This window comes from Mycteria americana, chromosome 2 (assembly GCF_035582795.1).
Source record: "Mycteria americana isolate JAX WOST 10 ecotype Jacksonville Zoo and Gardens chromosome 2, USCA_MyAme_1.0, whole genome shotgun sequence".
Taxonomy (NCBI): domain Eukaryota; kingdom Metazoa; phylum Chordata; class Aves; order Ciconiiformes; family Ciconiidae; genus Mycteria; species Mycteria americana.
In genome coordinates this window covers 143,865,573-143,880,667 of record NC_134366.1, presented here as the reverse complement: position 1 = coordinate 143,880,667, position 15,095 = coordinate 143,865,573, and the positions used below count along the sequence as shown (strand labels likewise).

At 36.5% G+C, this 15,095-nt stretch overlaps 1 protein-coding gene across 4 annotated transcripts in view; it reads left to right on the top strand.

Annotated features, from left to right (window-relative positions):
- Positions 1–14,010, top strand: part of SNX16 (sorting nexin 16) — a 29,856-nt gene extending 15,846 nt beyond the window's left edge. For 3 of the 4 annotated variants that reach the window (XM_075494871.1, XM_075494869.1, XM_075494870.1), the window contains exons 5-8: positions 4,795–4,864; positions 9,459–9,595; positions 11,791–11,907; positions 12,212–14,008. In XM_075494871.1, the coding sequence (XP_075350986.1) occupies positions 4,795–4,864; positions 9,459–9,595; positions 11,791–11,907; positions 12,212–12,320 (433 nt within the window). In that variant the 3' untranslated portion in view covers positions 12,321–14,008. Of the gene's footprint in view, positions 1–4,794; positions 4,865–9,458; positions 9,596–11,790; positions 11,908–12,211 lie in introns of all 4 variants that reach the window. The other variant, XR_012774511.1, reaches the window with a different exon arrangement.
- Positions 14,011–15,095: the final 1,085 nt, after the last annotated feature.

Sequence of the window (15,095 nt, the reverse complement as noted above, 5' to 3'; positions counted from 1 at the left end):
TTTTTATAAGGCATTTGACTGCTGAGTCTGGCAACTGAAGATTAGTAAGTAAGTCTGACTTACGGTACTGCTTGTAATAAAAAACCCAAAGTGGTAAGCAGGTAAACAAAAATAATACTTGGAAAAGTAATAATGTCTTTTGCAGAGGGAAATCTATCTTACACATAGTTATGAGGGAGCTCGTATATAATGGTTGAAAGGCAAGGGTGAAAGGATTGATGGAAGTTTAGGGATATTACATATGGAATGCTGGATCACAATTATGGACACTGATGTTCAGAATATCTGGAAATTATCTGGAAAAGGGAATGAACAATGAGTATTGTGTCATGAAGTATTGTAGAAGGATCCTGAGACACTGAGTTACTAATATTAAACTTCACATCATGAAGTGCAAAATGACAGTAAGTACATAGATACAGAATCATAAACTCAGGTTTTTTTTTCCAACCTGGAAAATAACTATTGGTATTGATACAGTTTTCTACATCAGTTCAGTATTCAGCAGTAGTCAAAAAGCTGCATAAAAATTGCTGAAGAGGAACTTGAAAGGGGGGAAAAAAAAATGTTATTGCTGTGGGAATCTGAACTGCACTTCCACATAGTCCAGTGCTAAAATGCAGCATTCAATTTCAAAAGAGGGTCAGCTAGAAGTACAGTGAAGGCTAGCAAGAACAGATGAAGCTACAGACAAACTTCCCTGTAAGAAGAGTACTGTTCTCTTTAGTCTGTTGTTTTGGGAAAGGGCTGGCTAAACAGGGCATATGAAATCATCAAGGGGATAGGGAAGGTGAGTAAAGAATGTTAGTATTTTGGATGAGTCAGTCATCTCTCAATATGTCATGCTGAGTTGTGAAACTTTGTTGTGAGATGTCAGAGACGGAAAGCTTAAATGGTTTCAAAAAGAAATTGGGATCAACCTGTGAGTTTCTGTCGGTGGCTATTAAACATGATTGTATGGGTGAAATATGTGGCTGAGAAGTTTAAGAACTTCCTGATCATTAAATTACACAATAATAGGTGTGCCAAAAAAAAAAAGGAATTATTCTCTAAATGTCACTTATATTACACTGCTGGAGACAGACTAGTGAGCTGGATGGACTTTTAGTCTGCTTGAATATATCTGAAAGCTTTATGCTTCATGTTACTGCAGCTAGTTTGGTATTTCAGCTAGCTTGTTTGTATCTTGATGATGGTCCATATTGGACAAAATAGTGTTTGTTGTAATTTAAGGCAAAAAAACCCAAAACATAACTTTAGACTGCATCGTTTATCAGATACAAAATGGAATGTAAATGTTTGTGGAATCAGTTTATATTTTGGTTAATGAACAGATAGTTAACTGAAATGTGGTTTTGAGGAAGACTCTGATCTTGGCTATGTAAGGCTCGGCATGAAGATTAAGTTGTTTAAAAAACTTTATAACCTGTTGGTACAGCTTATGTTGTAATGTTTGGATCTGTGGAAGGTCTGGATTCCTCACGAAGTGATTAAAACGAGGGAGATTTGATCTGTCTAACTTTTTTTTTTACTCATCAAAGTTAACTATTAATGGAAATTAATATTTGCACCTCACATGAGCAGTGGTGAGCATCTGCCCCTGCTTCTTCCTTAAAAGTTCACCATTTACTTCTACAGTTTTGCAAATAGGTCAAACTGCTTGGGTTGCACCAAAACCAAATGAGCCTTTTCTCTTTGTAGAGAAGTCTCTTTCATTTCTCTTTATGCACTGTGCATTATCATTGAGCATATTGACAGTGGGAAATACTTGCCCTTCAGGGATAGGAGACCTCATTTGGTATACCTATTTTTTAATAAAACCAGATTCACAAAGTAGTTTAAAGATAAAATGTAGGATGGTATGCAGGTGACTAAATTTAGAGTCTGCATTTTATGGATTTCTTCTCATGTTTTGCCTTGTGTTGAAGATTCAGTGAAAGATCAAATTGAAATCCACCCAAAGAGTTTCATGTGTTCAAGAAAATTTCATATAACCCACAAATTGTGAGAAAGAAGTTTAACCTGCTAAACAGAAGTGTCATTTGGCTTTATATAGATGACAGGGCTCTCCTCTGCCTCCACTCTGTAAAAGAAGAAGGTTGAAAAGGAGGAACTCAGCTGTTGGGTCTTGTCAGGGATCCCATGAGCAGCACTGCCCCTTGCAGCCCTTATTAATGCTGGTGTACACTGGCATTGCTGCCTCTCTTGAGAAGGATGTCAACTAGCATAGGAGCAAAGAAAGAAGCCATGTACAGCAATCTCTGTTACATGATGTAGTAGATTTATATGATACTTTTAAGGCAGATACTTTTAAGGCAAGCACTCCTATTTGTTAAATGAAAGGAAGAGGTGTTAACACATGGAGGGGAGAACAGTGTCAAAGCAGGCTCTCAGAGTAAAGCTAGGCTGCAAATGAATGTTTATGCTATCAGGTGCATATTTTAGTTAAAGGATGTTTTCAGTGACCTGTGGCTTTAAGTTTCTTGCCTTCTTTATGTAAAATAATGCATCTAAAGCTTTCCATTTCAAGAAGTTTTGAAAACTATAGGGAAAAGACACAGTTTTCTGCCAGCAGGAGGGAAAACAAAAAAAATAGGTTTGACCTGATGTAAGCAGATGATATATGTAGATTGGATATTTTTGCACATTTATTTTTCTGGGTATTTCCTTTTTCACTCACAAGCATTACTGCATGTTATGCCATTTTAATGTTACCCTTTAATAACACAATAAAATTACTAGCAAAATGTAGAAATTAAATACTTTTAAAATGTTTGAACTGAGCTATGTGAATAAGGATGAAGATACTGAAGAAAAATGGTGAGCAGAAGCATTTCCATGTAATGAATTCTTCTGCATTAGGCATATGTGAGTTCATTCAGCTTGACTTTCATCTTTATGAAAAGAACAATTCAACCATTAAAAAATGGACTTGACCATCATGTTGGAAAAGGGTCACTTCAAACAAATTAAACTATTTGGAGAGGAAAAAAACAACCCTGCTCTTCTCCTTGAAAATGTACTTTATATGCCTGAATAACTTTTCATTTGGTTTGAGGTTATGTTTTCTAATAATTTAACTAGTGACCTGGTATCATCTATCATTTTTTTGTGCTAATTGGAGTGATAGTCTTGGTTTAAGTAGCAGAAATTTTTTATTATTTATTTGAGTATGTGGGAGAAGCTGTTTTAATAGTACAGGTTTAGGCTGTGGCTTGCACAGATCATGGATTGATGAATGTAAACGAGTGGAGAGAGCTTGAAAAAGGAAGGTTTTATCATGTTTATTACATAGATTCAGTGGGGAAAGGAATGATCGTGATTATAGGATAATTTTTTTTCAGGTTGGTGTAAAGGCTGATGAGGTGAAAGTGGATACAAAGGCAAGAATTCTCACCAACCATTGGCCAAAAAAACCCGCCTGTATCTTCACACATGCAATAAGCACTTGAAAACAGGCTTACAAAAATCCAGCAATAAAGTAAAGGTTCAATGTATTTCAGATAAATATTCTTCAAAGCCTTTCTAAAACTAAAAGTGATGGCATAATCAATGATTAGTGTTTGCTGAAAAAACTTCTCTCCCCATTTTGCTTGCTAAACCTGAAGCTGTTTGATTAGATTAGTAGCTGGCTAAAAGAAGTTTCCTTTCTTGTGTTTGTACTTTGTGTCCGCCTTAAATGTGGAGAATGAGCGGAAGGCAGAAAACTACTTCCTTTTGCCCTCGCCTTCCCACGGGACTTAAGTGGGAGGAAGAGATGGGGAATTAGTTTGGATTCACATCTTCTATTTTTGTGCATTCATTGCAGTGGGAGATAATTTAAAGATTTGTAGTAGTGAGTACAAGTACAGAATTGCTAATAAGTTTCTACTTGCTAATTAATTGTGTATACAGTATTCTGATTGGAAGTTACTTATAGATGATTGAATACGACAGAGCAGGAAAGGTGGGTAAAGGCACCTGTCTGGAGATGTTGGAAGAGTTCTGTGAAAAGTAATTAAACTTGGAATATAGAATGAGAAGGATGCTCAAAATACTCTGTAGTAAACTACAGGATTGCACATACTTCCTGCTTCTGGCCTTTGCAAAACAATGCATAGAGGGGAATGACAACTGTTACACAGTTTTACACAATTTTAAGTTGAATGCATTAGTTTGAAATGTGTGTTTAGCGATGCTATGTAGTATATCATGGCACATTAACCTTGTCACTTCTTATTCTTTTATAACTTATTATTCTTTTATATACATATAAAAATTATATACTTTGTGTGTATATATATGTTATATACTGTATATATGTCAATGGATTACAATCTTAGCAAAACGGAGACCCGTAAGCATGTTTCAGTACCCATGCTTAGTTCCACTGATATTTTCTGAAGGGATCTGCGTATGGAGTTCAGCACCATACTTTTTCATCCATCTCTTAATATTTATTTTTCACCAGGAGAATTTTTCAAACCTCTTCATACCAAAAGGATAAACTTGCTTATCAGCTGTCATGTAGCAACAAATTCTCTGAAGATTTGAAAAATCATGTTCTAAATTGACTTGCTCTGTTTGAAAACTCTTAACTGTACTTGTGCAACTTTTTAAGTCACATTTTAAATACTGCCCCTGATTAACACATACAACTGAGACTTAATAGTTTAACATTATTTTGAATACTTGGGAGTAAATTTGAGGATAGATGTTTGTGTCCCTTAAAGAAATAGTGCCCTTGTATCATCATATTTAAATATTGTTGCTTTTTTGTACGTCAAGTAATTTGCTCTCTTTTATTTGGTAAAGCCTTGCAGTGAGAGAATTTCTTTGTCTGGATGATCCTCCGGGTCCTTTTGACAGTCTAGAAGAGAGCAGGGTAAGTGCTATGTAGTATGATAAAAAGAGAATGCAAAAGGCAGTAGCTGTTGTTAGGATATTGTAAAATCTGCTGAATGGTATGGAATGAAACATTTTTATTTCTGTTCTTTCATAAAATTTGCAAATGGATGTATTTCTAAAACCAGCACAGTGTGATTTTTGGTGCGCACTGATAATCTTTGACTACTGTACTTGATCCCTGTCCCAAGATATAACCTCTTCCTTTTTGCTTTTTATGACCAGTGGATGAAATTTGTTTTTAAGGCAACTACTGAATATAAGGAGAGTGTTTGTAGGTTTACATTCAACCCATTGTCACAATGCGTACACCTTAGACTTCAGGTCTTGCATTAAAATGTTCTTGCTATGAAATGTAATGAAAGGATTGATTCTGACCACCAAAAATAGCGTTCTTGCAGATAACTGAGCAATGTCAAGTAGTCTTGTAAAACAGCAGCCTTTCAACGTGCATATGAGCACATTGAACAAATAGTACTATATGCTGCAGCCTGTTTTATTAGAAGTGTGTTTCACTGGCATGCAGAGCTATACCAAGTCTGTCTAGAACAGGCTGTCTTAGTTTTCTTGCTTTGTAGAATAACAATGTGTTTTGAAATTGCATACGTTGTCACTGCTGCAGAAATTATGAATGTTAAGTGATGCTCCTTCAACTAAATATATATTTACCAGTTTGTTTTGCATGTAAGTGGGAGTGCCTTGGCTGTTGTTACATTACTATGTACATCTGAAGGATTTGGTATGGTTTTTGTGTTCTGAGCTCATATCTGATTTCTATACAATTGCTTTTCATCGTAGCTTTTTAAGTTGATGAAAAGTAATAAATTTCTTAATTATCTGAACAAATAATTCCTGTAAATTTTAAGTGCTGCCTTCATAGAGATTTTGATCATGAATGCAGTGGTGAAGTCTCAGGGTTATTCTTCCACCATAGGATTTTAGGCAAACTCGTAAAATAGCTGTGCTGTTGTAGTTTGGGCTATTAACCATTTCTGTAAAATTGTCAGACACAGCTGTCATAAAATTCTGGTTTCCAAGGGATACCCCACTTTATTACAGAATGGTTGAGGCTGGAAGGGACCTCTTGAGGTCATGTAGTCCAACTTTCCTGCTCAAGCAGGATCAGCTACTGCAGGTTGCCCAGGACCATGTCCAGTCAGGTTTTGAATAATCTACAGAGGAGACTTCACAATCTCTCTGTGCAACCTGCTCCAGTGTTTGATCACCATCACAGCAAGAAAAGTGTTTTCGTGTGTTCAGGTTGAATTTCCTGGTTTTCAATTTGTGCCCATTGTCTCTTGTCCTGTCAGTGGGCACCACTGAGAAGAGTCTGGCTCGCTCTTCTTCATTCTTCCTATCAGGTATTTATACCCATTGGTAAGATCACCCCGAGCCTTCTCTTCTCACATGAAAGATGCTCAAGTCCCTTAATTGTCTTTGATTATGATCTTTGAATCATGAGCCCTGGGGTCCTGGTGGACAACAAGCTGGAGATCAGCCAGCTCCCTCAGCACTCCTGGGTGCAACCTGTCAGGCCCCATGGACTTACGTATGTCCAGTTTGTTTAAGTGCTCCCTGACCTGGTCCTCCTCCTCTGAGGGTAAGTCTGTCTTGCACTTCCTTGTCTTTCCCTCTGGTTGCAGAGATCTGGGATACCTGAAGGCTGGTCTTACCAGTCAAGACAAGCAAAGATGGCATCGAGTACCTTAACCTATTCAGTGTCATTTGTCACAAGTTTCCCCGCTCCATTCAGCAGTAGGTCCATGGTTTCCCTAGTCTTCCTTTTGCTGATCATGTACTTGTAGAATCCTTTCTTGTTTCCTTTCACATGCCTTGCCAGATCTGGCTCCAGGTTGGCCTTCACTTTCTTAACCCTGTCCCTGCAAGATGAGACAGCAGCCCTATATTCCTCCTGGGTCACCTCTCCATGCTTCCAGTGCTAGTAAACTCCCTTTGTATGTCTGAGTTCAGTTAGGAGTTCCTTGCTTATCCATACAGGCCTCCTGCAACCTTTTCTTGATTTCCTACTTGTCAGAAGGACCTTTGCTTGATTTCCTGCTTGTCAGAGATGGACCTTTCTTGAGCTTGGAGGTGGTAATCCTTGAATATCAACTAGCTCTCCTGGGCTGCTCTTCCCTGCAGGGTGGTTTCCCATGGATTCTTTCTTCCAAGCAGATTTCTGAAGGGATTGAAGTCTGCTCACCCAAAATCCATAGTTGTGGTTCTGCTTTCCTGCTTTTTGCCCTGGGTCCTGAACATATCAAAGAGCATCTATTTCCATCCCTCGCTTTTTTTAACAATGCCCAACTACAGGGCAAGTGCTATGGTTCACATACTTATTCCTGGATTTCATTTTTAAAGGTATCTCAAAAATCACTTCTGTTCCACCTTTCTTCTGTTACTGTTGGCATACAAATCATTGCCAAAAAAAAATCTTCTATTATTGTTTTCTTGATAATGGAAAATGCGGACATCCTGTATTTGTTTTATGTCCATGCTATTATTCCAGTTCAATATGGACTTGCCAGAATGTATTTATCTTTTTTGGGAGGGGTACAGGTACCTCCCCCACTAGAAATCATTTAGGCCTTACAGAAACTTAATCACAGAAATGTAGACAAAATACTCACTAAAGCAATCTTTTTTTTTTTTTTTTGTCATATCCTTGGTAATTGTTTCCACATGTCCTTTCCCAGCCATCAGTGTTCCATGATCCACTGAAGAAGGAAGTGAAGCTCTCTTCCAGCTGGCCTAGTTCTGTTGCCCTTTCAAAACTTACAGGGAAAATTGGTCCCACCTGGGTATTAGAACTGTACCAGACTCCAGGTGTCCAGCTCTTCAAGGAGCAAGATATCTCATTACAAACAATTCCCTGATAGGTCTTTCTCAGCTTTGGTTCACCTTTCTGCTATTACGGCATCCTTCAGAATATGTTGATGTTTTCTTACTCAGTTGTGAAGAGTGACTTCCTTTCCTTGGGCAGCTGATACACAGATTGTAGCTAGAGATGAGTTTTTTCCAAAAGGCTTTTTTCAGTTCTCATATAGAACAATGAAACAGTTCATAACACGTGGAATACTTTTAGTTATTCTGTGAATAGGGAAATTTGCATGTGCATAAATCTAAAGGTAGAAATAATATAACTTAATTATATTCTTAAGGAAATAATGGCCAATTTTTAGCTAGGGCACAAGCAACTGAACAGTTGCCTGAACAGTTTTACAAAATACACTAGAATTCACTTAATTGGCTTGGATGAAACAGGATGACTGCTTAACTGGAATGATTGCTAAAGCAATCACTAAAAATGCTGTGTGAAGAATGAATTGCATGCCATGTGTTCTCGGCTCTAGTAGATGCGAATAAAGCTGTGGCTTAACTGATGATTGCTCTTCAATGCCTGTCAACCAAGATAAATTTGCTATCTGAGTCAATAAAATAAATTAAAACTCAGTGCAAAAAAAAAATCAAAATGGTTATTGGATTGAAAAACACTGCATTTGTTCGAATTGTATAATTACAGGAAAACTTAACATTTTCAAGAAGTTAAGTCTGCTTCAGTTAAAGCAAAGAACAGTATCTTCTTGATGTTTGTAGCCCATTTTAAAACTTCAGAAGAACAGTGTCTTAACAGCATTGTTCTTAACTGAGCTCATATAAAATGTTCAGTGGATTCTGTGAATTAGTGGTTAGTTGCATGTAATGTTAAGCCAAGAAAGCCTCCTACGTGGGTTTCTTATTTAGCAAGAACATGTAAATTATTAAATCAGAATTGCACATTGCTGTTGGTAGACTTGCTCTTTCCCTTAATAGATCAGCAGGCTCCATGCCAATGCTTCTGTCACTTCCTGCATTCGGTGGATATTGCATTATACGTTGGCTTTTCACATTAAGTTTTGAGATTGCTCACTGTCAAATTCATCAGGGTGTACTATATATGCATGTCATGCTCAGCAGAGTAACACAACATATTTATCATGGTTGAGTAGTTAGTGTTCTTAGCATTTCATTAAACTTCTTCAAAATATTTTTGTACTGGTCTTCAGACTCTTGTGATTGTCATATTTGTAACGGCTATTTGGTACAGAACTGTACAACTTTGTCTTTATCCTGGGTAATGGAAGAACATGCACTTTATCCAGATATTCCTAGCATCTTGGGAATAATTGGATACTTTGAAATTTACTTCCAAGTCATGTGAAAGCAAAGCTTAAATGAGGGGAAGGAGGAGTAGGGAGTTCAGCTGGTGTTCCATATAGGCAAAAAGGTTCAAAATTAGGGACTGCACGTCAAAGGAGAGAAACCTCTTTCTAAAGTTTCTTGTGAGACAAACAAACGATGCAATAAAGTATTTATTTGCATTGCAGTTTAGGATAATAAAGTCATTGTTCAAAGCAAAGTGGCACTGTTTTATTAAGGACAGAACTCTTTTTTAAGTTTACGTAGCTCTTTATGGTAATCAATACAAAGAAAAGCAGCTACAATTCTGTTACAGGTGGATATTTCTAAAAGAAAAATCAATAAAGGCAGCCCACTGAAGTTAAATGTAAGATATTCTTAAATTTGTCTTTTAGGCTTTCTGTGAAACTCTGGAGGAAACAAATTACCGTCTACAAAAAGAACTGCTTGAAAAACAAAGGGAGGTTGAATCGCTGAAGAAATTGTTAAGTGAAAAGCAACTTCATATAGATGCTATTGAAAGAAGAATTAGGTACGTAGAAATCTTATGGGTTTTACGAGTTTCTTTCCATGAAGGCATTTTCTCTATATAGTCAAACACCAGCTTCAAATGTATTCTTGGAAACAATTTTCCCAACATAACCACACACAAAGCAATATTTTCAGTAGGCTCTTTCTCATATGCTGGCTAACAAGCTGTTGTTTAGTACAAATGACTGAGAAAGTGTTGTCCCATCTTTTTCCTTCTAAAGTAACTGGGATTATGTTTCCTAATCCTTTAAGTCCTGTAAAGATAAGGCAAAGACTCTTCTGCTTTTGAAATGTTGTATATGTGAAATGCCCTGCTAGAGATGAGAGCAGTGGAAAAACTGCTTTGAGTTATAAAATTCCACCTGTAATCAAAGCTTTGACAGAGCATAGCGATCAAGTGATTATATGTCTGTATTAATGTCTTCAACTTTGTTCTGAATTGCCTGGAATGATGCTGCAGATAGTCCACTTAAATCTAAGGAAAAAAATGGTGGAGTTTTATAATAAAACTTTATGGTGCCTGTCTGCTTAATTTTGTAGCAGGCCCAGGGGAGTTGATGTTGGGCTATTTAGTGTCCCGATACATCTGCTAAGTCAGTCATTGTGGGGTTTCCTTAGCAAAGGAGAAAATTCCGATGGTCCTTTTTAGAAGTTATTTTAATACTGCTTTGGGTTGTTGAGTCTAGCGTATCTAGGTTGACTAACAATTCACACCTTTGGATATAACGTTTAAGTGAACTACATTTGGAAAAGGATTTAAATGGAATTGTTGTGGCTTATTGAAAATTCTGATCTGAATACCATATTCAGTTTGTCACTTACTCTTGAAGGCAAGTAATTACATTTGAAAGATGCTGTCCCTGTTTGACAAGAAAGTTCTGACTACTGCTGGCTTAAACAGTGAAGTAGCCAATAAAAATTAAATAACTCGCATTTGACTAAAACGTCATGATAGGAAATTCTGTGTGACTAAAAATAAAATAAGAAGGCATGAATAGCAAAAAGGAATTTTATTTTTTAGTGCTTTCCCTGAAAATAGGGGGTTTTTGTAAACACACAAACACCCTGCCAGTTTCCCAGACATTTAAAATTATTGAAAGTCAGCCAAGTAGTATCTGAAGTCTTGATGGAAAATAACTCCTGTGGTTTTTAGTTGTAAAACTTACCAAGTAAACCCGTGACCTTGTTTAAGAAATTCAGCTTGTCTGATGGGAGTTGAACCCAAAAGAAATGGGTCTGCCTTTGGCCTTGTTGAAGTGGAATTTTGATCTGATGGCCCAACAAGAATTAAGCATCTTCTGCCTACACGCTCTAAAGGCCAGTACCTGGAATGTGTGTGAGGTAGGAGGGGACAATTGGACAAGGTGTCAGACTTGTAGGCCTTCACATATCATGCTGGATTTTGGCCCAAACATAGGCCAATAATCATGTTCAAGAATACTGCTGAGGTATTACTTAAAATGTGTGCATTAAAATAAAACTATAGAAACAGTAGTAGAGTAATTTAAAAAGAGGGTGAAATATAGTAGTATCACAAAATTGTTCACAAGCTTTTCTTTCCAATTTAAGTGGCAGCTTTCAACACTAAATTGATATGTTTTCCACACAGAGTAATACTTTGGAAACAAGTTTTTTTGATAATTTTATATTACCATATTCCCCATTTGTAGTCGGACTGCCAACTTGTGTTGCTGTTAAGAAAAAATTACTACCTGTCTCTTCATCATTAATAGGAAAATGTATTGCTCTGAAACTTAATACGTGACTCTAAAGTTACAATGAGAAACTTGGGAAACTGTTGAAGGAATCTTTTTATCATCCTGCCTGTCTTCCTTCTGACTATGTTTTGGTTATAATCCTTCTGCCATTTAGGCAAGATGGGTGTGGCTTAGATCATCTGCTTGTAATTTCTTACCTAAAGTCATAATCACTCCTTGGGGACTTGAATTTTGTAAAGCTACTAAATTGTGATGCAACCAGAGGATTGAATTTAGGAATAAGCAGCTGGAGCAAATAAACTGTTTAAATAGCTATCCAGTGCAAGCCTGCATCTCTGTAGTAATAAAAGAAATGGGGCATGTAGGAGTGAGATTGATAGGTTCCCAGAAACTGCAAAGTTTAAAATGAAACAAACAGCTCTTCAGTGATGAATGTTTGCTGTATGGATTGGTGGTACTCTGTTCTTATTTGTTGTAGGGATTTATCTTTAGGAAAAATGACTCGTCAAATGTCAGGAGAAGAAAGTGAGTGCAGTGGTGAGGTGGAGTCTTCTGCAGTAGAAGCAGACCAGGGTACCCTGGCTGAGGACAGCTGGTAAATACTATTATTTTACTTATAATATATTTTAGGGGTTTTTTAAAGTGTGTTTTTAAATGTTTGGTCTTGCATAAATTCTGAACAGCTGAGGAATTCAGCATTTTATTGCACTTCTCTGTAGCTATCCCATGTTTCATAAAGGCCTTCAGGATAGATAATTTTAGATCTGGAATAAGTGATAAGTTGAACAAGCTTTGTCAATGTTTTGTGGATTGCAGGCATAAAATGACTATGGAGAATCACATTAGTTTCCATATTAGTTTCCAATCGTTTGACAAAGCTTATTGATCTGTTGTTGCAGCTCAGATAAAGAGAACCATGAGGCATGCTGGAGTGCCTCTTTGGCTGACAATTCTGTACCAGAAATTGAAGTCGCTGAAGTAGCATATACTGCTGATGAAGACGAATAAATCAGTAGCAGCTGCTGCTACCTGGGAAAGGTTCATGTTTGGGACATACTCTGTGGGTAGGGGCATATAGTAGCTGTGAAGAATTTACAGCAAAGAGCAAGAATGCACATATTGAATGTTTACATAAATCCTTGCAAATTATTAACATAAGAAATATACCCAGTGCTGCTTTGATTTCAGTTTTTATCTAGCCTTTATATATTTAATATATTAAAGTCGAATAAGGGCTAAAGTCAGCTAAAGTTTAGATGGTGTACATATACAATTTGGTTGACTTTCCTAGCGGAGTGATGAAAACTTCGTATTAAATCACCAAACACATCTAACTAGCATGTCATATGTTGCCACTGATGTGACACATTTTATGTGTTCATCTGCTTGGTATTTGTGTTTTCATATTCTTATAGCCATAAATTAATGCTTGTTGAAGTAAAAATGGACTCATCTTACGTTTAATAAGAGTGTAGAATGTGTTGTTTTTAAATTCTAAAGTTGAAGAATATTTCTCTGGAAATTTTAATGCAATGCAATAGGAAAACTTACAGTACCAAGAGAAAAGTACTTCCAAAATGGGATTATAGTTGGACATTTTAAAAAAACTGGTCATTTTTGCTGAAGGAACTAACATGAGACCCCCAAAACACTGTGTATTTTCATCCCAAGATAGCAGGCTGTAATACTTTTTGTTCAGTAATGCTGCTTTTAAAATCTGGGATACCTTTGCTATATACCCATGTAACAATAAAATCAGCGAGTTTGCCTTTTACTTGGAACACTACCTCTTACCATCTTGCTAATACATTCATGTTTGTTTAAAAATATTCCAGATTATATGGTGACGATTGAAAGACTTGTAAAGAAGCCATATTTTTTCCTGCACAGTTCATAACTAGATTGAATCTAGTTGCAATGTATTTTTGTTTCAAAATATTGTACACATGGGGATATTGCTCCATATGTTCTATAGCCTATTTTTTCAAAATGTATTAAGACAGGAGATGCACTTTATAATTAAGACTCCATTGTGCCAAGTTCAGTTGGCTAATTGGTTGAGAAAGGCGAATTGCAGGGAGAGGATTGTGTAGTGCCTTTTTGTATTTTACTTGTTCATTACTGCAGAATTTTGTTACAGTGCTCTGGGTCAGCTCTGTGGAATCTTTGATGCAGCTCGTTTCTGTTCTTCACTTATTTACTGAAAGTGCCTTGTTTTATTCTGCTTTTCCAATAGGAAGAATGCTGTTTTGTTTTAATCTTTTTTTCGCCCTATACCACCCACATCGTTATTTAATGTTGTCAATATGCAGTGTCTTTGTGCTGGAGTTTTCAAAGGGAGCTTTGTACTTCAGGCTGTGCATACAATGACCTTTATGCAGAACTGTATAAACCTTCCTGGTGAAATAAAACTATGGACAAAACACCTGTCTTCTCTCTTCCATTGTAGAAAAAATGTTCAATGCCTTGTCTAGTAAAAGGATAAAAATACTATTAGAAAAATACATTTCTTACCTCAGTGATTTCCTACAGTTACTCAACTTTTGGTCTGAGTTTGTACGACAAATTGTCTGCATGAAAATGAATGAGAATTCTGTAATGAGACACCAGAAAACTTACTGTACTTCTGTTGAAGATTAAAATAAAAAAGGAACTAATCTTCTTTTTATATTCTACATGAATCCTCACAGATGTTGAGTGAACTCAATAAAGTTTTGACACCTTATTGAAAATTCATGTAATCTTGTCAGATGTCACTTACATATTTGAAAAGAAGGTTGAACTGTGTATGCTGAAATGGTGTTAGGTTTACAACTATAAATGTTTTTAAAAAAATCTTGAAAAGGTGCTTGGGTCATACATGCTAGGAATTTCTAAAGTACTTCAGGTAAATCTGCAAATCTAGTCACCAAAGCAAGCATTAATATAATTTACAGTTTAGTCATGAGGGCAAAGGAATGGAAATTTTGTTGTGCTCTGTCTTTAAGGTTTATAAGACATTTTGCTGACGCAAAAATATTTAGTATCACATGAATAGCCATTTTTGTTTATGGGGACCTTGATTTGTAATTAAACTGAGCTGAAAAATGTGAATTAGTTCAGCAGCCATGTGGTATCGCTTGGCCTATGTTATTGGTTAATGAATGGTTACCCCCCTAAGGGACATGCAAAATTTGAGGTGTACAACGCAGGGTGGCCTTGAACATCCTGATTGAGGTGGGTTCCAAGTTTTCCCCATATTGTGTTTTTTCAAGTGTGCTTGCTTCTGGCACTATTTTCCACCCCTTTCCTTCTCATGTCACTCACTGCTGCAATGTTAGTACAGAAAAAGCCAACTTTCAATTATTTCATTCATGGAATTTGACAGTGGAATTCTCTGCTCTTCACAATGAGCAGAGGAGTATTCAAACTGGAATTGTAGCAGAGCGAACTAATTACAAGAGCTGCAATGGGTAACAGTTTGTTCTTTTCTGTTGTAGTTGAATCATTCCAAAGGTAACTGTCTTAATAGTTCAGCCACTTACTTACAATGGGGTTTTTTCCTGTAGTTTTTGATTTTAATACATTGTACCCAGCTTAATCTTACTGGGGTTTTGCCTTTTTTTTTTTTTAATACTACATCTTAAATTTAACATTCCTGCAGGATTTTTTATCTTCCAAAGCACTTGCAGTCTGCCCATACCACTTCTCTGCTTTTGATTTGTATACTCCTAAATCAAGTAAAATGCTGACTAGTCTTGAATCAAGAATGAGTCCATATAAAACTCCCACTTCATACCTTTC